Source organism: Pongo abelii, chromosome 6 (genome assembly GCF_028885655.2).
Source record: "Pongo abelii isolate AG06213 chromosome 6, NHGRI_mPonAbe1-v2.0_pri, whole genome shotgun sequence".
In the NCBI taxonomy this organism is placed as follows: domain Eukaryota; kingdom Metazoa; phylum Chordata; class Mammalia; order Primates; family Hominidae; genus Pongo; species Pongo abelii.
Window position 1 is genome coordinate 50,929,156 of NC_071991.2, and position 27,784 is coordinate 50,956,939.

At 40.8% G+C, this 27,784-nt stretch overlaps 1 protein-coding gene across 2 annotated transcripts in view; it reads right to left on the reverse strand.

Annotated features, from left to right (window-relative positions):
* Positions 1 to 27,784, reverse strand: part of BMPER (BMP binding endothelial regulator) — a 249,313-nt gene that overhangs the window by 172,699 nt on the left and 48,830 nt on the right. For both annotated transcript variants that reach the window (XM_024250401.3, XM_063726025.1), the window contains exons 4-6: positions 14,879 to 14,961; positions 10,991 to 11,081; positions 6,641 to 6,723 (exon numbers count right to left, since the gene is read on the reverse strand). In XM_024250401.3, coding sequence (XP_024106169.2) covers positions 6,641 to 6,723; positions 10,991 to 11,081; positions 14,879 to 14,961 — 257 coding nt within the window. The remainder of the gene's footprint in view (positions 1 to 6,640; positions 6,724 to 10,990; positions 11,082 to 14,878; positions 14,962 to 27,784) is intronic.

A 27,784-nucleotide genomic window follows, 5' to 3' on the forward strand; every position in this document is an offset into this window, starting at 1 on the left:
AGCGAGGCTGGGGGAGGGGCGCCCGCCATTGCCCAGGCTCGCTTAGGTAAACAAAGCAGCCTGGAAGCTTGAACTGGGTGGAGCCCACCACAGCTCAAGGAGGCCTGCCTGCCTCTGTAGGCTCCACCTCTGGGGGCAGGGCACAGACAAACAAAAAGACAGCAGTAACCTCTGCAGACTTAAATGTCCCTGTCTGACAGCTGTGAGGAGAGCAGTGGTTCTCCCAGCACGCAGCTGGAGATCTGAGAACGGGCTGACTGCCTCCTCAAGTGGGTCCCTGACCCCTGACCCCCGAGCAGCCTAACTGGGAGGCACCCCCCAGCAGGGGCAGACTGACACCTCACACGGCCGGCCAGGTACTCCAACAGACCTGCAGCTGAGGGTTCTGTCTGTTAGAAGGAAAACTAACAGAAAGGACATCCACACCAAAAACCCATCTGTACATCACCATCATCAAAGACCAAAAGTAGATAAAACCACAAAGATGGGGAAAAAACAGAGCAGAAAAACTGGAAACTCTAAAAACCAGAGTACCTCTCCTCCTCCAAAGGAACGCAGTTCCTCACCAGCAACGGAACAAAGCTGGATGGAGAATGACTTTGACGAGCTGAGAGAAGAAGGCTTCAGACGATCAAATTACTCCGAGCTACGGGAGGATATTCAATCCAAAGGCAAAGAAGTTGAAAACTTTGAAAAAAATTTAGAAGAATGTATAACTAGAATAACCAATACAGAGAAGTGCTTAAAGGAGCTGATGGAGCTGAAAACCAAGGCTCGAGAACTACGTGAAGAATGCAGAAGCCTCAGGAGCCGATGCGATCAAATGGAAGAAAGGGTATCAGCCCTGGAAGATGAAATGAATGAAATGAAGCGAGAAGGGAAGTTTAGAGAAAAAAGAATAAAAAGAAATGAGCAAAGCCTCCAAGAAATGTGGGACTATGTGAAAAGACCAAATCTACGTCTGATTGGTGTACCTGAAAGTGATGGGGAGAATGGAAACAAGTTGGAAAACACTCTGCAGGATATTATCCAGGAGAACTTCCCCAATCTAGCAAGGCAGGCCAACATTCAGATTCAGGAAATACAGAGAACGCCACAAAGATACTCTTCGAGAAGAGCAACTCCAAGACACATAATTGTCAGATTCACCAAAGTTGAAATGAAGGAAAAAATGTTAAGGGCAGCCAGAGAGAAAGGACGGGTTACCATCAAAGGGAAGCCCATCAGACTAACAGCGGATCTCTCGGCAGAAACCCTACAAGCCAGAAGAGAGTGGGGGCCAATATTCAACATTCTTAAAGAAAAGAATTTTCAACCCAGAATTTCATATCCTGCCAAACTAAGCTTCATAAGTGAAGGAGAAATAAAATACTTTACAGACAAGCAAATGCTGAGAGATTTTGTCACCACCAGGCCTGCCCTAAAAGAGCTCTTGAAGGAAGCGCTAAACATGGAAAGGCACAACCGGTACCAGCCACTGCAAAATCATACCGAAATGTAAAGACCATTGAGACTAGGAAGAGACTGCATCAACTAACGAGCAAAACATCGAGCTAACATCATAATGACAGGATCAAATTCACACATAACAATATTAACTTTAAATGTAAATGGACTAAATGGTCCAATTAAAAGACACAGACTGGCAAATTGGATAAAGACTCAAGACCCATCAGTGTGCTGTATTCAGGAAACCCATCTCACGTGCAGAGACACACATAGGCTCAAAATAAAAGGATGGAGGAAGATCTACCAAGCAAATGGAAAACAAAAAAAGGCAGGGGTTGCAATCCTAGTCTCTGATAAAACAGTCTTTAAACCAACAAAGATCAAAAGAGACAAAGAAGGCCATTACATAATGGTAAAGGGATTAATTCAACAAGAAGAGCTAACTATCCTAAATATATATGCACCCAATACAGGAGCACCCAGATTCATAAAGCAAGTCCTGAGTGACCTACAAAGAGACTTAGACTCCCACACATTAATAATGGGAGACTTTAACACCCCACTGTCAACATTAGACAGATCAACGAGACAGAAAGTCAACAAGGATACCCAGGAATTGAACTCAGCTCTGCACCAAGCAGACCTAATAGACATCTACAGAACTCTCCACCCCAAATCAACAGAATATACATTTTTTTCAGCACCACACCACACCTATTCCAAAATTGACCATATCCTTGGAAGTAAAGCTCTCCTCAATAAATGTAAAAGAACAGAAATTGTAACAAACTGTCTCTCAGATCACAGTGCAATCAAGCTAGAACTCAGGATTAAGAATCTCACTCAAAACCGCTCAACTACGTGGAAACTGAACAACCTGCTCCTGAATGACTACTGGGTACATAACGAAATGAAGGCAGAAATAAAGATGTTCTTTGAAACCAACGAGAACCAAGACACAACATACCAGAATCTCTGGGATGCATTCAAAGCAGTGTGTAGAGGGAAATTTATAGCACTAAATGCCCACAAGAGAAAGCAGGAAAGATCCAAAATTGACACCCTAACATCACAATTAAAAGAACTAGAAAAGCAAGAGCAAACACATTCAAAAGCTAGCAGAAGGCAAGAAATAACTAAAATCAGAGCAGAACTGAAGGAAATAGAGACACAAAAAACCCTTCAAAAAATCAATGAATCCAGGAGCTGGTTTTTTGAAAGGATCAACAAAATTGATAGACCGCTAGCAAGATTAATAAAGAAAAAAAGAGAGAACAATCAAATAGATGCAATAAAAAATGATAAAGGGGATATCACCACCGATCCCACAGAAATACAAACTACCATCAGAGAATATTACAAACACCTCTATGCAAATAAACTAGAAAATCTAGAAGAAATGGATAAATTCCTCAACACATACACCCTCCCAAGACTAAACCAAGAAGAAGTTCAATCTCTGAATAGACCAATAACAGGAGCTGAAATTATGGCAATAATCAATAGCTTACCAACCAAAAAAAGTCCAGGACCAGATGGGTTCACAGCCGAATTCTACCAGAGGTACAAGGAGGAGCTGGTACCATTCCTTCTGAAACTATTCCAATCAATAGAAAAAGAGGGAATCCTCCCTAACTCATTTTATGAGGCCAGCATCATCCTGATACCAAAGCCTGGCAGAGACACAACAAAAAAAGAGAATTTTAGACCAATATCCTTGATGAACATTGATGCAAAAATCCTCAATAAAATACTGGCAAACAGAATCCAGCAGCACATCAAAAAGCTTATCCACCATGATCAAGTGGGCTTCATCCCTGGGATGCAAGGCTGGTTCAATATACGCAAATCAATAAATGTAATCCAGCATATAAACAGAACCAAAGACAAAAACCACATGATTATCTCAATAGATGCAGAAAAGGCCTTTGACAAAATTCAACAACCCTTCATGCTAAAAACTCTCAATAAATTAGGAATTGATGGGACGTATCTCAAAATAATAAGAGCTATTTATGACAAACCCACAGCCAATATCATACTGAATGGGCAAAAACTGAAAGCATTCCCTTTGAAAACTGGCACAAGACAGGGATGCCCTCTCTCGCCACTTCTATTCAACATAGTGTTGGAAGTTCTGGCCAGGGCAATTAGGCAGGAGAAGGAAATCAAGGGTATTCAGTTAGGAAAAGAGGAAGTCAAATTGTCCCTGTTTGCAGATGACATGATAGTATATCTAGAAAACCCCATTGTCTCAGCCCAAAATCTCCTTAAGCTGATAAGCAACTTCAGCAAAGTCTCAGGATACAAAATCAATGTGCAAAAATCACAAGCATTCTTATACATCAATAACAGACAAACAGAGAGCCAAATCATGAGTGAACTCCCATTCACAATTGCTTCAAAGAGAATAAAATACCTAGGAATCCAACTTACAAGGGATGTGAAAGACCTCTTCAAGGAGAACTACAAACCACTGCTCAAGGAAATAAAAGAGGATACAAACAAATGGAAGAACATTCCATGCTCATGGGTAGGAAGAATCAATATCATGAAAATGGCCATCCTTCCCAAGGTAATTTACAGATTCAATGCCATCCCCATCAAGCTACCAATGACTTTCTTCACAGAATTGGAAAAAACTACTTTAAAGTTCATATGGAACCAAAAAAGAGCCCGCATCGCCAAGTCAATCCTAAGCCAAAAGAACAAAGCTGGAGGCATCACGCTACCTGACTTCAAACTATACTACAAGGCTACAGTAACCAAAACAGCATGGTACTGGTACCAAAACAGAGATATAGATCAATGGAACAGAACAGAGCCGTCAGAAATAATGCCACATATCTACAACCATCTGATCTTTGACAAACCTGAGAAAAACAAGAAATGGGGAAAGGATTCCCTATTTAATAAATGGTGCTGGGAAAACTGGCTAGCCATATGTAGAAAGCTGAAACTGGATCCCTTCCTTACACCTTATACAAAAATCAATTCAAGATGGATTAAAGACTTAAATGTTAGACCTAAAACCATAAAAACCCTAGAAGAAAACCTAGGCAATACCATTCAGGACATAGGCATGGGCAAGGACTTCATGTCTAAAACACCAAAAGCAATGGCAACAAAAGCCAAAATTGACAAATGGGATCTAATTAAACTAAAGAGCTTCTGCACAGCAAAGGAAACTACCATCAGAGTGAACAGGCAACCTACAAAATGGGAGAAAATTTTCGCAACCTACTCATCTGACAAAGGGCTAATATCCAGAATCTACAATGAACTCCAACAAATTTACAAGAAAAAAACAAACAACCCCATCAAAAAGTGGGCGAAGGACATGAACAGACACTTCTCAAAAGAAGACATTTATGCAGCCAAAAGACACATGAAAAAATGCTCACCATCACTGGCCATCAGAGAAATGCAAATCAAAACCACAATGAGATACCATCTCACACCAGTTAGAATGGCGATCATTAAAAAGTCAGGAAACAACAGGTGCTGGAGAGGATGTGGAGAAATAGGAACACTTTTACACTGTTGGTGGGACTGTAAACTAGTTCAACCCTTGTGGAAGTCAGTGTGGCGATTCCTCAGGGATCTAGAACTAGAAATTCCATTCGACCCAGCCATCCCATTACTGGGTATATACCCAAAGGACTATAAATCATGCTGCTATAAAGACACATGCACACGTATGTTTATTGCCGCATTATTCACAATAGCAAAGACTTGGAACCAACCCAAATGTCCAACAATGATAGACTGGATTAAGAAAATGTGGCACATCTACACCATGGAATACTATGCAGCCATAAGAAATGATGAGTTCATGTCCTTTGTAGGGACATGGATGAAATTGGAAATCATCATTCTCAGTAAACTATCGCAAGAACAAAAAACCAAACACCGCATATTCTCACTCATAGGTGGGAATTGAACAATGAGAACACATGGACACAGGAAGGGGAACATCACACTTCAGGGACTGTTGTGGGTTGGGGGGAGGGGGGAGGGATAACATTGGGAAATATACCTAATGCTAGATGACAAGTTGGTGGGTGCAGTGCACCAGCATGGCACATGTATACATATGTAACTTACCTGCACATTGGGCACATGTACCATAAAACCTAAAGTATAATAATAATAATAATAATAATAATTACAAAAAAAAAAAAAAAAAAAAAAAAAGAAATTAGGATGCTAGAGTTCCCCATGTATTTTTCTTTTAATATTCTGAGATGCATACTGAGTCACAAGTGACTTGGAAAATGTATGTTCTTTATTATAACAGATTAAAAGCTTAAAAAAATAGATGGTTGTACTAACTCCCTACTGTAAATAACTTGGAGCAGCTGGTTAAGACTAGATTCCCTGTCACTACCACCACCACTGATTTCACCCTAAATTTAACATATATTAATTAAAAAGATCCCTTTACAATTGTAGCATGTGCCAAGTTCTTTTTTATATCTAAGCATGCTGGAGAGATCGTTAGTATATGGCTTAGAATTCAGCAATGCTTAGAAAGACAAGCCTGTGACTTTGTCTCACTGATTCCTCCTCTGCCCTGAACCCACCATTTCAGGCGATTTCCTCCTATCCACTCTGCAACCTGTAAATGATCAGCCCTTAAACCAGGTTCTCACTCCTCAGGATGCACAGAAGCAAGCTGTGTTTGTCCCCAATGCTTCTTATTTGGCTGCACCGAAGAACCAAGCAGCTGCCTCAGCAAGAAGCTCCTCAGCCCCTGAGGAACAGAAAATCCATGCTTTCCCCCTAAAAAGGAGGCACGTGGAGGAAAGGCAGCCTCTCTTCCTCATGCTTCAGAGCGGAGTTCCTCAATCGGGAGCAAGTTTGCCCTCCATGGCCCATTGGGTGGTCTGCAGACATTGGTGGTGATATAGCTGGAGGGGTTTACTGGCATCCAGTTGGTGGAGCCAGGGGACCTTGCTAAATACCCTGCAATGCACAGGACAGGCCCATGAAGAAGAATTTCCCAGCCCAGAATGTCAGTAGCGCTGAGCCAGGTGGATGAGCTTTTCCCTCGGCTCCACATCAGGAGGGACTGACTTTTCCCCAGAGAGGAGACGAGGGAGAGGCTGTAGAGACCAGGGGTGCTCTTGGTGAGTACAAGCAGGCTTTGCCCAAAGGACACCCTGGGAACATCCACAGCAGGACTTACAGTGCAGGAACACTTGGTACATTTGCTTCCTTCCGGCTGAAATTCCTCCCCTTCTTGATACTGCACACCTTCAAACACACACCCTGGAAAGCAGACAAGAGTTTAGAATTAGGGCAACAGCCATTGTTGTTCAACCTGACACAATCCTTCTATCCACAGTTCATCCAGTGCCCACCTCCACACAGCTGAGTGTCCTCTTCAATCAGTGGACAAGATTGCTGCATAGTGAAAAGAAAAAAATGGAGGCAAACGGTGGGCATGGGACCCGAAACCCCAAAGATGCTGGAAAACAAATAAGACAGTGGAACCCAGGTCAGCCCAAGGGGGAGCAGTGCACCATAGAGAGCCATGCATGGGGTCCGGGAGTTGCATGGTGATCATGCTGCCCACTGCCAGAGGGACCAAAACCAGGGGGGCCAGAGGAGAGAGATGTAAGGCCAAGGGAGAGAAGTCAACGATGAGCTCAGAGCAGATGACACCAGGGTCCCCATTCAATGAGTACCTAAGAATGGCACAGTCTCTACCACGTCCTAGGTACCCCGATCTCACTCCACATCCCCAATGATCCTACAAAGTAGGGACTTTCATCACTCTTTTCACAGATAAGGAAAACATGGCTCAGAGGGGAAAGTAACTCACCCCAGCTGGCAGGTGGCAGAGCTAGAATTCAAAATCAGTTCTGACCCATCTGCTGCACTGTTCAGAGGGCCAGGTACAAAGGCAAGAAAGGGCAGAGGCAGGACAGGAGGTATCACATGGGTTTTCAGCCCCATGCTCTCTGTTAAAGGGACTGTAGCCCCCTCCAAGTTTGAGCTAATAATAGGACCAAAACCCAGGAGGTGTTCCCTATTCAGAAAGATGCCCAGGACACTGCCAGATTCCAAAGAGAGGTCATAAATGGTATGATGCACAGACCAGACAGGAGCCCCACATCACACAGGCCATGGGATAACTATGAGTTAACAGCAAAGCTACTTTCCTCAGGACTGACCTCACAAGGTGCTGGACCAGGACAACTGAGGTCACTTTCTCCATGGAAGACAGTGCTGGGAGCAAAGCTAGCAGTGGGCAAAACTTAGCCAAAGCAGGGTCTTGTGAAAGACTGCTCCACACCCCTGAGAATGAGTGTTCAAGGCCTGCCAGCTAAAGCCATCTGCAGAACCCACCAAGCTCTTGGAGCAGCTGGTTACTAACAAAGAAGAATGGGCATTACATCCACCTGATCTGGCCACTGACCTTATTCATCTTAAGCTGGATACAGAGCCCTTTGTTAAATGGAAGACACGCAGACAAGTGCTACTGAGCCTGAAGTTGCATTACCAAGTGAAACTGTGGTCTAAAAAATGCCCCAGGCATAAGATCTGTGTGCTACTGACATGCAGAGTTAGCGATCAACCAGCTCCTTGGTATTCTCAGTGATGCCGGAAGGCTTGGTAAGTGTGGGGCCCTCCTAGTGGCTGTATCTCAGCACTGTTACTATGGCAGATGTCCACTCATCTCTCTTTAAGGTGCACTTCCAACAAGGCAGCTTTAATTCTTTCATACAGGTTTGCACCACTGATATTCACACAGATTGCCAGATTAACTACAACAATCTACACTTGACCACTTAAGGGAATTTTAAATGAAAATTCTATGCAAACTGTTTCCATCACAACCCACCATTCCTGAGCAAAGAGCCCAATGAAATGGAAGGAGCAGTCGACCAAGAATGCCCTAAAATCTGCTTCGGGAAGAAACTGACCACAGACTACGTGTCTGTCATTACGCAGAATATCATTCCCTGATCAATGCCAGTCTTTCTGAGTGACCAAGGAAGATACCCAAGGCTTCTCTTGACTCTCCCTCCCTAGATTTGCCTGAAGCCTCCCTCACAAGACAAAAGATAATGCCTTGTGGATACAGTTCCTTCTGGATCCTCCAATTTGCATCCCAAAAGTTGGCCTTTGGAATTAAGGAGAGGGAATGAAATTGATTCATGATCCCGTAACTAAGGACACAGAGCCTGCCCAAGTGTCAGGGGGCTGGTGGGTGGCACTGGCATGCCAATTCTTAAAGATTTGCCTCCCAGAACACCTGGACCTAAGCTTCTCAATTCTCGCGGTGTGTGCAGGCATGGGAGGTAGTGCCCTATGGTGGCCAGAAAAGAGGAGGGGCCGGATCCCAACCCCACCTTTGGCCCTTACTCACTCATGGACCTCAGGCAGGTGCTTACTCTCGGTGGGCCTAATTTCTTCTTGTGTAAACAGTGGATGGCTGTGAGGACTTAGCTCTGTAATATGAGCAGTCATGGAGTTCAGCCCCTTCCTTCCTAGAAACTCAACCAAAAAGAGACTGGAAGAAGCAATGGCTCAAATGTAACTTCAACTGCTGAAACAGATCGCTCTGCTGTTTGTGTACCCACAGTTTCAAAGGCAGCCTGAAAATATGACTATCTCCTAAGTGAGGAGAATGTTCTACAGGGTGAGAGGTCTTGGGCTTGAAGTGTTCCATTTCATTATTGTTGGTCCATGACGGATCCCATGGTTATGAGGAGAGGGCAGCTCTGAGTTGATTCTGTGTCAATAAAGCAACAGTCGGCCGGGCATAGTGGCTCATGCCTGTAATCCCAGCACTTTGGGAGGCTGAGGTGGGTGGATCATGAGGTCAGGAGATCGAGACCATCCTGACTAACATGGTGAAACCCCGTCTCTACTAAAAATACAAAAAAATTAGCCGGGCATGGTGGCGGGCGCCTGTAGTCCCAGCTACTCGGGAGGCTGAGGCAGGAGAATGGCGTGAACCAGGGAGGCAGAGGTTGCAGTAAGCCGAGATCACACCACTGTACTTCAGCCTGGGCGACAGAGCAAGACTCCATCTCAAAAAATAAAAATAAAAAAAATAATAATAAAGCAACAGTCTACTCAACACAACTGAACTCATATTTAAGAGTTATGATATTTTTAAATCTATGTGGTGTATAAAATATGCTCTGTTATCAATGTCAGGGTTGGCTGTGTATAGAAATTATCTGGGAGATCTCAGACCCGAGTGTTCCTCAGAGATTCTGATGGAATTGGTCTGGGATGCAGCTTGATCAAGATCGATTTTTTTAAGGATTTTCGGTGACTCTGGTGTGCAGCTTGGACAACTACTGATCTCATTGAATAAAGTTCCTGTAGGCATTTAAGGATACGGTTAGGCAATACAAACCTTTCAATGCATTTAGAGGGAAAAGCACTCAAGCAGTCTCTGCTTGATAGACACAAAACAACTGGATAATGGATAAAATAATTTTACTTTCAACCAGTTTTTGGCTTTCATGTAAGCTCATGAACAATACAAACTTTACAGAAATCCCAGTGTGAAAAAGAGGCTGAATAAAGACAGCCCAGGGAGCTGAGGAGGATTAGACGTAAGTGGAAGCTGGCTATCCTTGTCATTCAAGGGTGAGAAAAGGCTGAACTCTGAAAGGGACCATGTCTTTGAGACTGCATGGAGGAAAGTGACAGGTGCCTGAGAATGGAGCAGGAGCTCATCTCTGCAGAGCGTCCAGTGGTACCTTAGCCACTTCACAGGAAGTTTCCAAGAACAGAAGGCCCTTTGGAGATTAACCTCAAAAGCAAAGCAGTAGTCGTATCACCACTCTTGAGGAAAAGCACTCAGGAAAAAAAAAAAAAAAAAACCCAAAATGCAGAACACCTGTTGGAGACTATTGGCCAGTGGCTTAAGAGATCAGAAAAAAATCTCTCACCTCAAAAGCCCCAGGCTTGTATGTAAGGGCAGGAAAAGATGCAGGAGGCCTTTGTAATCCTGTTCAGAAAAGTAAAAGGAAACGTTCCAGCCGCTGCAAAGGAAAGATCCTTTTGCTGTCAGCTAGGAAGCAGGGCCCTCTAAAAAAGACAGAGGGTCCACCTTGTTGAACCACATGGAAAACTGAGACCAGCAAAACCCTAAGCTAAATTCACTTAGGGACACAGCTCTCAGTTTTCAGAAAACATCTGGTCACCTCATCACCACGGCGAGCTCTGGCCAGGATTTTGCAATATGAAGCAGTAAAAAGACATTTCTGGAAGCCAGAGAAAGCCACAGCCTTTTCTTCCAAAATAAGCATTACCTGTGGCCCTGTGGAGTGGAAAGCAGGCCTCGGAGCCTGGAGAACCCCATGCCAGGACCTCCAGCACATTGCATTCATGCTGGGCACACCCAGGCGGCCAAGCGGATATTTCTACGCAAAGGAGCTCTCTCTCTAAACCCATTAGGTACACAGATGTAAAGTGAGGAAAATTTCCAACAAGAGGGGTTGGGATATTCATGCATTCCTGAGAGAACACACAGAGATTTCCAGCCTCCCCTTCCTGAGAACGTTACCTGGACATGTGGGGCAGCACATTCCCAGATGCTCCAAAGGGTTTTTACAATGAACAACACAGCGCACCTCAGACTCTGTGACAACGCCCTCCTGAAACACAGAACACCACAAGCAAAGTCAGCCCAGAATTCCCCCAGAGTTACTACTTTTGGAAAGTGACCTAAGTAGGAGAAGTGCTCAAGCACAAAAACCACAAGGCTTGGTGGGTGTCAGGGCGAGAGGTATGAGACACCAACGAGGTAAGATCCAGGCTCACTCCAATCAATGCTGTAGAACTCAGTGCAAATCTGTCACCTCTTATTTTCTCCTGTCTTTACTTTCTCTTTGGCCCTAATTTCTTGCTTCCTTTTAAATCTAGTTTTTAAGACCTTCTTGCTGTCAGTAAGTACCCAACAGAATCTAGCTGCTCATTCACAATTGTTTTAGGTTTTCCACACTTCCTGTACTTTCTATCATTGTTATTCACGTCAAGCCATTAATGGTGAGGCACAGCGTATAAGCATCTTAACCCAGACTAGCACCTGGAGATCCTAAATCCTTACCAACCTTCTAGAAATAACTAGGCCAGCTCTGCAATCTTAGAACTGTCACTCTGCCTCACACAGAGCCTGGGTCTCAGTTTTCCTCAAGCATCAAAGGAAGGGATTGGACAAAACTATTTTTAAGTTCACATTATATATGTCAAAATAGGGACTTTAGGGCTTAATAATAAAATCAAGTGGCCGGGCGCAGTGGCTCACGCCTGTAATCCCAGCACTTTGGGAGGCTGAGGTGGGCGGATCACGAGGTCAGGAGATCGAGGCTGGCTAACCAGGAGATCCTGGCTAACACGGTGAAACCCCGTCTCTACTAAAAATACAAAAAATTAGCCGGGCGTGGTGGCAGGCGCCTGTAGTCCCAGCTACTCAGGAGGCTGAGGCAGGAGAATGGTGTGAACCCAGGAGGCGGAGCTCGCAGTGAGCCGAGACTGCGCCACTGCACTCCAGCCTGGACGACAGAGTGAGACTCTGTCTCAAAAAAAAAAAAAAAAAACCATTAAGTGAGTCATTTGCAAATTGATATTGGGACTCTAATATCACCTTAATTTCAACTGAAATATTTTTAGAATTAATTTTCAGAGTTGGCCTTTGAAGGGCTTTCTCCAGATTCTCTACCCATTTTGTAAATGGATTTGTGTTTCATTTTCGGTTTGGTTTTTGTTGTTGTCTGTGATGGGATGGGTGGCACAGGATGAAAACAAATATAACAAATTAACAATTAGGTCATTTTTTTTACATCGTGTCTGCTACCACATCATCTCAACCCAACAAGGAGGGCTACATCCTAAATATTTTCATATCGTGTCAGGCCTGAGGTTTCCACTCACTGGAGAATTGGTTATGGCTTAAATCACATGGGAAAGAAAAAAACAACTAAAGTACTAGCAATATATAACATCACAAAAAGATCCATGCTTTAGTTACATAACTGAAGCAATGCAAAAAGCTATGCATGGCCCCAAATCGATTTTTCTTTAGTATCTGCAATCCAGATGGAGGATTCAGGTTAGTTCCCAGCATGAATTTCCTGTCCATGATCTTCAAATTTTCCTCTTCCCATAAGAAATTAAAAGCAGGAAAATAAAGGTAAATTTCTCACCATCAGAGCTCCCTTGGTAGGAAGATATAAGAAACAGGTAGAATTCAATTCAAATGGAACTAGGCCAGATCATTAGACTTCCTGTCATCTGTCTGAGACCTTGTTGCATCCAGTCCATGCAGGCACTCTACCAGAAGCATTTTTAACAGTTTGGCTTTCTGCTTACAACTATCCCTGAAGAGAGTACTATTTCTGTTTTATAGGTAGTTAAAACTACTTCTGTTTTATAGGTACAGTGAGGTTAAGTAGCAAGTTATGTGAGTGGCAGAATCCATATTTCACCTACTGCCCTACACTGTATCCTCTGCTACTGATTTTGTGCCCTGAGAAAAGAAGAGCATGCAAAGAGAGGTTGCCATTGTGTCATTCTGCAGAGAAGCAAGAAGACTTCCCTGACAGGTGCCAATAAATGGTAATTTCCTGCATTCCAAGATGAGGTCTCATACCTAAAGAAGGAAGCAAGTCAGGAAAGGGAAGGTCCCAGCTGAGCAAAGGAGCAGCCTTTGGTAGGTCCCTTCACCGCAGGTTGCTTTTCTGCATATTGAATAAAATATTATCCTGGCTAGCAGGGTACAGGCAAGGTTTTAGAAAGGAGGAAAAAATGAAAGGCAAACTTCCTCTTGGATAGGTAACACCCACTTTCTCTTCCTCATTTTACAGGTCAGCATCTCCTGACTTCCAAGGCTGCTGGACTTTAAGATCTCTTTCAACAGTAATTAGAGATTCCTGCATCACTCTTTCTGGGCCCTACTGACCAGAGATGCTAGGCAATTGGAGTTTCAGGGTTAACAATGGATAATGGCTTAATGTGTTATTCAGTCAACAAAATAGTCCCTCCCATATAATAGCTTCCACTTAATTTAAACAAAGTCTTCATCCAAAGGCAGCAAAATTCACCCATGGCTGGTCCATGCAACTTAAGGATCTTCAAAACCTCTGACTGTTACATAGGAATACTATGCTAGACTCCAGAGGATATGTGATTGTCTTGTTTAGCACTGTAACCATGGCTTTGGTTTTCTTAGTGCTCTACCAAAGAGTAGAAATTTTGCTGGTCAAGAGGCAGGGCATTGGTGAAGTGGTATAAATTTTGAAACAAATGTGGGATTTTGATGTTATGGAAACTTATTTCTCTCATCTCTTTGCAGTATGACACTGATTGAACCTGCAACCTGGAATAAAAATCCAGCAAATATTTGTTGACTTAATAATGTATTATTTATATGTGTTTACCTACTACTTATTTTAACAAACAACAGATTTCCTATATAAATAAGCTGAATATTTAACTGAATAAATAGCTGAAGGTCTTACGAATGAGCATACCTGTCATGGCATATAATAGGAACATAACTACCTAAAATTTAGATTTCAGTAAACTAAATGTCACTATGCTTAAGATAAGAGTGAAGAGAAATATCCATTATTATACTAACCTTTCAATTTCCTTTACATGCAAAAGCATATCCTTGGACAACGAAATGGGGTTAGGGATAAAATGATTTAACAGCGCCTTTTCTACAAAGAAGAATTTTTAAGTTTTGTCAAAATTAGATGAGCATAATTTGTGACAGATTATTTATAAAAAGTTTTTGCTTGCTTGTTTTTTTAAAGGAGGAGTTTGAAAATTTAGGCTTTTCATTTCTGCTTTAGTTTATCTTGGTGTGTTTAACACCTGATGGGGTTAGAGCCATGTGGAATCACTGCTCTTTTCAGAGTTCAATAAGGATCAGCCACAGTGGACTCCCTAGTTGCTGAATTGGTGGTTTTTTAATTTGTCAGGTTGAAATCATCGAGTTACAGTATACTAATTGCTTCAATGTAATAGTTTACAGATTGGATCCAGTTCAAAATCTTTCTAAATCAAAGAAGGGAAACATACATCCTTTAACAATACCCCCTTTCTGCTAAGAGGAATTCATGTTTTGCTCAAAGATGACTTCACAGGAAGACATGAATTTTCCCCAAGGACACGTGCATCTTCCCGGAGTTTTCCCAGGCACAATTTAACAATGGTGGACAATTCCGCTGTGTGTTTCTGGAAGCAAGTTCTACACAATATCTATGCTGCACCTGTCTCGTTGTGGTGAATGTCACAGTAAGTACACACAAGGATACAGTTGCTTTTTCATTGTTTTTTTCATTTCTGTTTGGCCTTTTTAGGGTTTTGTTCTATGTTGTGTGAAGGGGTGACTAAAGAGGACTCTATGGATTCCTTTTTACTGGAGAGAGAAATAATTGAACTTTACCTGGCACTGGAGTAGAACACAAGGCTCAGCCGGGCTCTGCCATTTGAAGGAGCTGTTATAGGTATTTCCTTCATAGGTGCAACCTAGACAGGAGACACAGAAGCAGGAAGAAAGGCCAAGAATGGATATGGGTTTCTTTTACCTTTTGGAGCAAAATAAGTTATGTTCTCTAAGCCCAGATTAGCGATCACAAGAACCACCATGCTCTTTGGCTATTTTTCCCCCAAAACACAACTAAGCCTTCTAAGTATCCACTTGACATTCACTTACATTAATTCATTGACTACTGAGAAGATTAACCTCCTGGATTATATTATCAAGTGCAAAGTCATAGACTGATGAACTCTCATGGCCAAAATGTATAACCTCGTGACTTGATTTATGCCTAATGATGTATGAGGAGTAACAGAGCTAAAAACACCGCTATGAAAAGGGATCTTACATGAGATTAAATTAACTCAAGATCAAAAGTGAAGCTTAAAACATGATAGAAAATAAAAGCAGAAAATTAAAATATAGGACTTGAACGCAAAATTCTATACCCATCTAAGATTGTTGATGAGCTACTGTCTTCACTAGATAAAACCTTCCAACTCTTACCTCCAATTCTAAGAGCTATGATTTCATACTTACTTTTTATATTACTTTTAGGTAGTAAATTAGACTAAGCGAATCTGAAACTACCCAAGTATGGATTATCACATGTTTATTAATTGGCAGAAACAGAAGTCAAAGGCCAGAGATCCTCAAAAGAAGAAATAAGCCAGTTAGCTTGAGTCTCTGTGGAAAAAGGCCAAAGAAACAATAGTGTGGAAATCACAGCCTAGGTCTTGAGTCAGTTTCTACAAATAACCTTCCACACTGTGGGTTACATGATCTAGGAAGATGCACTTGGCGATGCCTATAGTCACTGTATCCTTAGAAGCCCACTAGGCAAAGAGATTTACCAATACATAGTCTGGATTGCTTAATACAAAAAGTACAGAAGAAGGAACACACACGTGATAATGCAGAAATAAAAGGACCTGGCTCTCTGTTTCAATGACTGATTTCTGGCAAGCTAATCAACCTCAATTCACATCAAGTTTTTCTTGTCCAAGACAGAAAAGAGACTCACTCCTTCCAGGAGAACTTTTAGATAATGCTGTGGTTAAAAAAAAAAAAAAATCCCTGTTAATACATTCAAGCAGAATAACAAAGGACTTAGAAAAAATTCAATAGATGTTTTCATAAACTTGGAACTATGATCTGAATTCCCAAAGAATTATGAATGATTGAAAAGGGCTCAGTAATACTCTGCTCTGTAGTTCCTACAAATGAAATTACTAAAGTACACAGCTGATTGGAAACACATTAGGGAAATGCTTTCACTATATATTTTTTAATTTCCTTTGCATGAAGTGTTACAGAGATAAAATGTTCAACCACAGGAACCCCTAGCACACTACAAATACTTACGCCAAATCGAGAATGAATACAGTAAATTTTCAACAATGAAAACCAATATAAAACAATTTGGGCTAGCATAAATCTTACTGAACAAACGCACTTACAAGAGACGTGCCATGTGAATGTCTGATCCACTAACACAGACTCATTCAGATAATAAATAACTTGTTCCGAGAGATGGAGGCGGGGAAATCAGAGAACCAAATCCAATTCATGTTAAGTCCAAGTAAATATGAAACGCCTGCCAAGTCTGCCAGTGGAGTTTCTGAATATGTTATATATTTTCATTATCTGAATTAAAAAAACTGAAAGAAAGGGTGATTTTTTGCTGCTAATAGTGCAAGCAAAGATCTTGCCTTTTTTGTTTTAGAGGAGGAAGTGTACTACAAAATCCATGTGGGCCAGGGTTAAGAGGCTATTCCCAAGCAATGCCAGGTCATATGCAAAGGGCTCCCAGGAGGAGCACCAGGCTGTCTGGATTATTCCACTCTTTATGGGATAAAAGGTATTGGAATAAATGGTCCACAGTGCAAGGAACCCAACAGTGTTTTCTGCTTCAAATAACTGTCAGTGGGAAGCCTTGTTCCTCCACCGTAATTTACCACATAAAGAAAGATTGGACAATAATACTGGAAAATTGGATGAAGGTCACATTGTGAAGCACTCCATTGCTTAACCACCCTTGTTTATGTGTCATTCTATCACATCTGAGTCCATATAACAGATTTTCTCAAATGATGGATGAATCTGAGTGACTGAATAGACTCCAAAACATCTGTGAAAATCTCTTTAGTATATGTAATCCACACCTTTTCCTTCTTCACCTACCCTCACTACAATCAACTACTTATGGAGACTTCAGTATATCAAGCATTAGAATGGATTTCATATGTAAGGACTCTCAGAAAAAAAGATAATTAAAGAAAGGACATTCTCATCGCTCTTTGGGTTTATGTTCTAAGATAAACATGTTATTTTAATTCATGAAACTAACGAGCTAAATGAAGACTCAGATATAGGTACAATCAAAGAAAACCTTATATGTACTCCAAAAATAAATGACTTCTTATTTTCTGTTAGATAAATTTCTTTACAATTAATTCTGTTTGCCACCAACTTTACGCTAATAGGGTAAACAGACAATATCTTGCCCTATTTTTATTTAAATTCCAGAGAGATGGAATATACTATCTCTTATTGGCCATGGTAGAAAGAGATGCACACAAAATTTTCCATCATACATCCAGGCATTGCTTCCCAAACTCCCTCTAGTGAGAGACCAGTTTTGTTTTCGTTTTTTGTTTTTTGTTTTGAGATGGAGTTTTGCTCTTGTCTCCCAGGCTAGAGTGTGATGGCGTGATCTCGGCTTACTGCAACCTCCACCTCCCAGGTTCAAGTGATTCTCCTGCCTCAGCCTCCTGAGTAGCTGGGATTACAGGCACCTGCCACCACGCCCAGCTAATTTTTGTATTTTTAGTAGAGACAGGGTTTCACCATGTTGGCCAGGCTGGTCTCAAACTCCTGACCTCAAGAGATCTGCCTGTCTCTGCTTCCCAAAGTGCTGGGATTACAGGCATGAGCCACCGCGCCCAGCCTTTGTTTTTGTTTTTTAATCCAGTGTGGACTGATACTTTTATAAAATATAACAAAAGTGGCTTACTAGAAAAAACTGAATTTCAAAGAGACAAAATATAAGCCCAACTTTTATTACTACATGTAATAGGCACAGAATACACTACCAAATTATATTAAACGTTTCTGTTTACTGTCCATTTTTGTACACAACTTATTGTAGACCAGCACCATGGACCACATTCTGGGACACATTATGGGTTTAATTGCATTGAGAGGTATATTATGGGAGCAGGAGGAACAACTCAATGAAATAATATAAATATATTCAAGTGTTGACGTTTAGAATAGAAGCAAACTTACAGATATTATAGTTTATCTCCTTCTTTTTACAGATGAGAAAATTTGCACAAAAAGGCTAAAAGGCTTACTCCAAATTAGAAGAAACTAGATATGAAACTAACACTAGAATCCAGGTGCCATGTGAAAATTACATTTTTACATCCAGGTCTAAATTGCTAGTATTATTTTAGCATTTTCTAATTCAGCATAATATCCTTTGCTTTGAGGACTTCATGGCCCAGGAATAAAACTAGGATTTGTCCATATAAAATTAAATCATAGCAGATCTAGTAATTAAATAAAAGAGTAAGTGACTGGAATAATTAGATGACTGGTCAGGTAAATATGCAGCAACCAGTAAAGTAGCTTTTTTTTTTCTTTAAATATTTAAAAGAAACTCCCTACAAGGGATTTATAAACATTCATTAGTTTTCTTCTAGTGACAAAAAGCATTTGAGATTTTATAAGCTTCAATAAAACCATCAGTACTGCAGTGGGAGGTGTGGTAATTTTCTGATAAAATCACTACCATATCTTTAAACCAGCAGTTCTCAAGTGAGGGTGATTTTGCCTTTCACCCTAAGCCCTACCCAGGGGACTCTGGGCAACATTAGGAGACATCTTGAGTTATCACAGCTGGAAGATATGGAATGCTATAGGCATCTAATGGGTAGAGGCCAGGGATGATGCTAAACATCCTACAATACACACCAAGAATTAACCAGCTCAATATTTTGATTGTGCCAAGGCTGAAAAACCCTGATTTAAACCATCACACAAAGCTCAATATGGTTCCTCCTTACATCTAAAATAATACAACAATGAGCCTAAACCAGCTACACTTTTCTTTGGTATATATTTTGGCTTTTTTACGTTAATTATTTTCAGGGTGGGAAAGAACTCCAGAGTATTTGTCCTAACATTCATATTCTTGTAGAGAAGCTTGGCTTAGCCAACTGAGAAAACAGGGCAATGAAAACAGGAAGAGCACAAATTAATTGAATCCACAGTTAAGCAATAAAACTCATTTTTCCTATTAGTTCTGACCTTTTTCAGTGGCCACATTATCCCAAGGGAGAAAGAATACCACACATTTTCATCATTCTGTTGTTAAAATAGCTGTTAAAAATCATCAGGACCATAAAAAATGGCATTGGCCTTCTAATGAGCCTTAGCTGTGCCTAGTTTCTCCCATTTAGTCTTAATCCTCTCATTTTTCACATTAACATCAGTCAAATGGCAAAGAACTGGATCTTACCATTATGAATAACTTGCCCCCTGGTACCCAAAGCCTTCACAACATGCCTCCAACCTACCTTTCCAGTTCTTTCCCTTCATCCCTAGAACTCCATGTCATTGCCTGGGGTTACCTTCACAATGAACTCACAAGCTTCTGAATGCATGTTCAAGTTCCTCAACTAAGGCAATCTGGCTTCTGACCCCACCGTCCCTCCACTAAAACTTTACTCTCTTGCGCTACAGCTGCCTTCTAAGGGCCCAAGCAAAAGACACTCAGTCGTTATTGTCTGGAGCGTCTTTGTGGAGGGCTGACCAGGCTTTCCTTCTTCAATGCCCTCCCACACCTTCTAGATGCTCTCTCCCAGTTACCTCTCCAACCTCTCTACTCCAGCCTCAGCTAAGCTGCTGGTTATTTCTTGCCTGCCTGGACTATTGCAACAGGCTCACTGACTGTTTCTCCTGGCTGTTGTAGGGACCTTTCTTAAGCCATCCTCCTACACGGCTGTCACCGTGTGCTCTTTCTGGCCTGCTCATGTCATTCACAATGATGAACGGTGCACAGACTGGCTGAGGTATAGACCAGGCACCCACCCCTAGCCCTTTTATTCTAGACAAATTGGATCAGAGTTTCCAAACGTAGGAAGTGGAAGAGGAATCTAACATGTAGCCAGGATTGAAAACCATGAACCTTTACTGTAAACATCAAAGATATCCCGGTCCTGGCCTCAACTCACCTCTTCATCCTCTATTCTGCTGTTCCCAAACTTGTACTACCTCCATTGCAGAGAAGCTGTACTTAGAATTCTCCAAAACATGGCCAGAAGATCTCAACCTGCGATTTTGCACATGCTGGTCCCTTATTGAAAAGCCTGAATCTCATCCATTTTCTCCTTCTCCATTACCCCACAAGGAAACCTAGGTCACCCAAACTTTCCTTCCTTGCCTAACTCATCCTTTTTCAAGACTCAGCTTAAAATCATAGTCTCTAGGAAGCCTTCCATGAAACTTCTCCACTCAGGGTATGCTCCTGTGTTCTTTCTCCATGCACAATGTGAATTCCAAGTCCCTTTGTTTGTGGGAAGGACTTGATAAATGTTTAATTTCATTGGTAAAAAATAGTAGGCACCAACATACAGCTATTCCTACAAACTACAAAAATAGAACATAGAAAGGGTGACATTCACTGGATCTCCTGTTGTCTCTTGGGTATGTGGTCCCATTCAACTCCTCTTCCAGAAACAGGAAAGCTTTCTTGGAGCTATTCAGATAAGTGAACTTTCAGTAGAGTGCCTTTTCCTTTCAAAATCTATTTTGATTCCCTAACTACTGGTTTATTCGCAACTATTTTTTTAATAAGCACACAAACAGTCATATTTCTTTAAATTAAACCAAACTGGGAGTCTTTGAAGTCATTTCATGCCACATGGCACAAGGAAACAGAGCAGACAGGTCTGCCATGCTCTGCTGCTTCCAGGCCACCTGATAGGGCACCCCTGCTCCCCTGGACTTGGTCAATAAGCCCCAAATTACCCCAGCCCAATACAATTTTTTTAATGAACCACTTTTCAGACACTGTTCTCCAGAAACATATGGAAGTATAATCAAAAGGGATAAACATAAAATCTGACTATCCATTCTAGGGCTTAAACAGTATCCTTAAGACTTCATTTAAAACAGGCTTTTATTACTCTTCAAGGCTGTACCTACCATGAATCCTGGAGGCAATTGTGCTTATTTTTGGCTAATGGGAATTTTATAGCCAAACCATTTCCTCAGTCCCAAGAGAAAGAATCAGGCCCATGAACTGAGTTCTTAAATAGTAGTGTGTGCTCCCTCACCACAAAATTGTTTTCATTGCTTTTTTAGTTTTGCTTCCAATTAGGAATTCAATACATGATTGAAATGAAATAATTGACCATAGAAAAAATGATAGAAAGCTATTTCACTTAATTTTTGATGATTTAATGAATAAACCCCAAATATGCAGAAATTTCAGATGAATACAGTGAATCACTTGCAAATTCAACTGACTTCACCAGTATAAAAGAAGAAAAAAAAACTTCCACATGACTTGCTTGGATTTCTAATCTTTGAGTTTACTGGAGACTGTAAAGTGATGAAATTGTGGCTCAGTCGCATAACTTTATAGTATCATAATAGATACAGTATCTGCCATTGACCGTAAGGTAATACAATACATTCTATGAACCACAAATAAACTGGGATTCTAGTCAATAAAATATGCTTTTGAATTTTTCATATAATTAATACAATAAAGGGAATATGCAATGCATTAAGGGAGAAAAATCCTTGCCACAACTTTTTATACATCATCCACCATTCTTGCATTTGCTCTCTTCTTAGCATAAACACTTCTAAATATGGGAGTGCCTATTGCTCAGGGCTGAATCCCACTGCAAAAACCATCCTATCCTCAGCACCCCACTGTCAAGCAGTCAGCCCTCATTGCCTCTCAACAGGCAAAGAAGGAAGAACTAAGTTGAGCTCATGCTGAACAAAAATGGAGAAAGAAGGAAAATAATATTACACCAGGAGAGACAGTCCTGTGAGATTATAAGGCATGAAAATGTCACTGAAAGCCACCTCCAAAGATGAGGTACCAAAAACAATTTGAAAAATATTATACAAATAATCTTCCAACAGGAAAAAGGGAAAAAAGGAAAGAAAATTTAAATAATTGCATAATTATTATAGGTGAGGCATTGAACTTAGAGTTTTCACATAGGACTTAATTTTATTCTCATAAAAGCACTTGTATTAGTCTGTTCTCATACTGCTAATAAAGACATACACGAGACTGGGTAATGTGTAATGAAAAGAAGTTTAATGGACTCACAGTTCCACAGGGCTGGGGAGGCCTCACAACTATGGTGGAAGATAAAGGAAGAGCAAAAGGACTTCTCACATGGCGGCAGGAGAGAGAGCGTGTCCAGGGGAACTCCTCTTTATAAAACCAGCGTAACTTGTGAGACTTATTCACTACCATAAGAGAACAGTATGAGGGAAACTGCCCCCACCATTCAATTATCTCCACCTGGCCCCACCCTTGACACATGGGGATTATCACAATTCAAAGTGAGATTTGGGTGGGGACACAGAGCCAAACCATATTAGCACTATAGAACACATAACAAGGACCTCATAACACAAAGGTAGCACATCTAACTCCACAACAGATAACATTTTACCCCCAGTATTTAGAAATGAGGGAACCAAGCTTCAAAAAAGTGCAATTACTTTGGGAACAAATGGCCACTCTTCTGCCTTACTCTAAAAGCCACGTTCCATTCACTATTTGAGTTGTACTAGACACAAAGAAGGAGCTCAGAAAGTGATAGCTTCAGTAGTAAAAATGTTGTCCCTGGGGAAGATGGCATGCTGCCTTTCAATGATACTTTAAAAGGATGTTCCAATGGTGGTACAAAGCCAGTATTTAAGGTTACATGCAGATTTTGTGGCTGGAGTGGTAAGAGCTGATGTTGAGGATTTATGTTTGAACTCTGTTCTAAATGTATTTACATTTGGCTACCAACTATGCTAAGCCTTGGGCCTTTCAACATTAGGAAGCAACAAATGATGAGGGCTCAAAGCATCAACTTCAAACATCCACAGGTGAATTCATACATTTTTCATAATAAGAACATGTTTTGCAATGGGATTCAGCCCTGAGCAATAGGCACTCCCATATTTAGAAGTGTTTATGCTAAGAAGAGAGCAAATACAAGAATGATGGGTGATGTACAAAAAGTTGCAACAAGGATTTTTCTCCCTTAATGCATTTCATAATAGGAACATGTTTCTAGTCTGGGGTGCATAGTAGCAGCCTAAGAAAATAAGATTTATTTAAAGACAGCAAACAACCAACAACCTCATAAGGAAAATTACGGTGGCTATAGACAAAAAATCAAGAATAGAACCCTCTGTTTCCTCAGAGTAACTTCAAAGACATCAGTGACAGTGTAAAGAATAAATGCATTATCTACCACACACGTATGAAACACCATCTGTGTCACTAATGCATTATCCTGCATGATTTTTATACTTTAGAAAACATATTACTTAATGTAAACTTTCTGGTGGATTAACTAGAGTGTTCAGGGCTCATCAGGAAAAATTGTCAAAAATATTCCACCATCACTCTTTATCTTTTATTTTTAATTCTGAAATATAGATTCACAGAAAGGTGCAAACAAATATACAGGGAGGTTCTATGCACCCTTTGCTCAACCTCCTCCAGTGTTAACTCTTGTATAACTACAGGACAGCAGCAAAACAAGGAAATTGACAATTGTGCAAACCACAAAGCTTATTCAGATTTTACCAGTTTTACATGCACTCATTTGTGTCTGTCTGGGTGTGTGTGTGTTTCTGTGCAGTTTTATTACGTGTACATTCTTGTAACCACATAACATACAAAATTGTTTTATCACAAGACTCCCTCAGGCTATTCATTTATAGCAACACTCAGTCTACTTCTTGCCTCTGTCTCTAATCCCTGGCAACCACTAGTCAGTTCTCCATTTCTATAATTTTGTTATTCCAGAATATTAAAGGAATCATCTACTATGTAGCCTTTTGAGGTTGACTCTTTTCTCTCTGAATAATTCTCCTGAGCTCCAACCAAGTTGTTGCATGTATCAATTGTTTGTTCCTTTTTATTGCTGAGTATCCATACCATTCCTTGGTATGGATATACCACAGTTGGTTTAACCACTCACCTACTGAAGGGCATCTGGGTTGTTTCCAGTTTTTTACCTTTTACCAATAAAGCTGTGATGAACATTTATTCATCACAGCAGGACTTTGTGTGAACACAAGTTTTTGTTTCACTGGCAAAAATGCTCAAGAGTGCAATTACTGGGTCATGTGGTAAGTGTATGTCTAGTTCTTTAAGAAACTGCCATACCGACTTCCAGGGTGGCTAAACAATCATTTGACATTTTCACCAGCAATGTATGAGAGATTTTCCATGTCTTTGCCAGCCATTTGGTGTTATCACTCTACAGTTGACCCTTGATCAACCCTCTTGAAGTCAAAAATTCAATATAACTTTTCATTCCCCAAAAACGTACCTACTAATAGCCTACTGCTGACCAGAAGCCTTACCAATAACATAGTTGATATACACATATTTTGTATGTTATGTGTATTATACATGTATTCTTACTAAAGTAAGCTAGAGAAAAGAAAATGTTATTGAGAAAGTCATAAGGAAGAGAAAACGTATTTACTATTCATTAAGTCGAAGTGGATAATCATACGTGTCTTCATCCTCATCACATTAACGTAGGCGGAGGAAGGGGAGTGGTTGGTCTTGCTGTCTCAGGGGTGGAAGAGGTGGACAAAGTGGAGGAGGTGGAGGAGGTGGAAGGGGAAACAGGAGAGGCAGGGACACTTGGGTATAATTTTTATTGAAAAAGATCTGCGTGTGAGTGGACTCACAGAGTTCAAACCCATGTTGTCCAAGGGTTTGATGTTTATATTTTTAGCTATATTGATAGGTTAATTAATATTTTATTGTAGTTTTAACTGCATTTTCCTGATAGCTAATGATGTTAAACATCTTTTTATGTGCTTCATTGCCACCTGTATATACTCTGATGAAATGTCTCTTCATATCTTTTGCCTATTTCTAATTAGATTTTTTGTTATCCTCACAAAGCTTCCACAAAACAAATGATTGTTATATTGATGAGGTAAATTTATCAATTTTTCGTTTTTATGAACAGTGCTTTTGGTGTCAAGTCTGAAAACTCTGCCTAGCTCTAGGTCCAAAATATTCTCCTACATACGTTTTCTACGAGTTTTACAGTTTTCCATTTCACATCTAAGTTTGTGATTAATTTTGACCTAATCATATGATGTATAAAGTTTAGTTGAGGTGTTTGATTTTTTGTGTTTTTTGTTTGTTTGTTTGTTTGTTTGTCTATGAACAGCTCACTGCTCCAGCGCCATGTGTTTAAAAAGCTAGCCTTCTTCCATCACATTGCTTTGGCATTTTGTTAAAAATCAGGTGGATATATTTCTGTCTTAGTCCAGGTTCTCCGTTCTATTCTGCCGATCTGTGTGTCCATCCTTCTGTCCATGCCATGTTGTCTTTATTACTGTAGCTGTACTACACACTTTGAAATTGGGTAGACCGATTCCTCTCACTGTATTCTTGTGTTTCAAGATTGTTTCAGCTATTCTAGGTCCTTTGCCTTTTTATGCAAATTTTAGAATAAGCTTGTCTATGTCTACAAAATACCCCTGCTAGGTGCTTTTTAGACCATTTTAAAAATTACTTATATGGAAATATCAGACTTGATCTATGCCTCATTGAGAAGCCTCTTTCACTGTGGGATGAAGCCGGCCTATGTTTGCCAAGTACACTTTTGGGAAGCGTTTTTCCACGAGTAGTCCAAGGACTAAGGGCATTCCTAGGGGGTCTGTGAAAACACACATTCCTGCACCCATATTTTTCTTCTTATCTGCCACCTCTTTTACCTAGGCTCTTTGCTGGAAAGTCTGAGCTGAGACTCATTTGCTTGGGATGATTTTAGAACTGTGCAGCCAGCAGAAGAAACGTCTGATTCAACAGCGCAACATTGTACAGAGTCTTCTGGAAGTCTGTGTGGCTGCCTCTGATTTCATGCCATGAGATCAGAGGGGTTCTTTGTTACATTTGAAGCATGGGTAGATAAGTGCATTAAAGAGAAAAATTCGCCCATTCTAAAAACAGGACAAAATTGATAAAGGCCTTGGCCAGGCACGGTGGCTCAAGCCTGTAATCCCAGCACTTTGAGAGTCTGAGGCGGGCGAATCACCTGAGGTCGAGAGTTCGAGACCAGCCTGACCAACATGGAGAAACCCTGTCTCTACTAAAAATACAAAATTAGACAGGTGTGGTAGCAGGCACCTGTAATCCCAGCTACTCAGGAGGCTGAGGCAGGAGAATCACTTGAACCCAGCAGGCGGAGGTTGTGGTGAGCCAAGATCACGCCATTGCACTCTAGCCTGGGCAACAAGAGTGAAACCCCATCTCAAAAAAAAAAGAAAATTTTGATAAAGGCCTTAACCTATGGGCAGGAACTGTGGAAGAGACTGCCAAATATCTGTCAAGAAAAGCAGCTACTGACCCATGGGATCACACCAGGAGAGGAATGAGGAGAAACCTCCACACCATAAGCCCACACCTCATCCAAGCTGGAACTAAAGCAGGCACTCATGGGAGCTGTACTGGAATCTCCTGCACTCCCTGAACCTCAGAGCAACCATTGATTTCTGAATTTTAGTTTATCAACAAAGGCTTATACTTTTAAATTATATTTCTTTCGTTAGTAACTCTTGTTAAAAAGAAGAGAAGTATCAAGCACCTGGCTTGTAGTCAGTGGTGTGCTGCCCATATTTAACAGCCAGCTCTCTAAGAGGAAAAAGCCCTGACTTTGAAATGCATTCTGATTTCCAAGGTATGAATACTTCCACCGTGGTCATTCCTGGCAACTAACATGATATCAACAAAAACAGTGTTGGGAAGATAACCACTTCAGCACATCATGGTTTATAGTACTATATATTTTAACATTAGATGCCAGTGGCTCTGTGAAACCTTTTATCTTCCTAACAGGAGACCATGAACTTTCGGGTAGAGTTTAGGGTATTTTATTAGCATTAGAGGTCATGCTGTTAATCCCATATACCTAGATAAAAATACTTAAGCATACTAACAGTCACATATTTTCAGTTTATGGCATTATGTCCAGCTCTCCTTCTCCTAAACTTGGTATATACAACACATCATTTAACCAGGAGAACATTCATTCCAGGGGCTCCCAAGCCTGCTGAACATCAGAACCACCTAGGGGGCTAATTCAGAATATAGATGCCCAGTGGAATCAACACAAATGTCTACCAACAAATGAGTGGATAAACAAAATGCAGTATATTCATACAATGGGCTATTATCTACCCTTTTAAGAAATAAAATTCTAATACCCGCTACAACATGGATAAACCTTGAAGACATTATGCTAAGTGACAGAAGCCAGACACAAAAGAACAAATATTGTCTGACTGCACGTATATGCGGTACCTAAAATAGGCAAATTCATAAAGACAGAAAGTGAAATGCAGGCTATCAAGGGCTGAGGGGAGGAGAGAAAGAGAAGATATTGTTTAATGGGTACAGAGTTTCAGTTTGAGATGATGAAAAAGTTCTAGAAATAGATAGTGGTAATAGTTGCTCAACAATGTGAATGTACTTAATGCCATCAAATTGTATATTTTAAAATGATCAAAATGGTA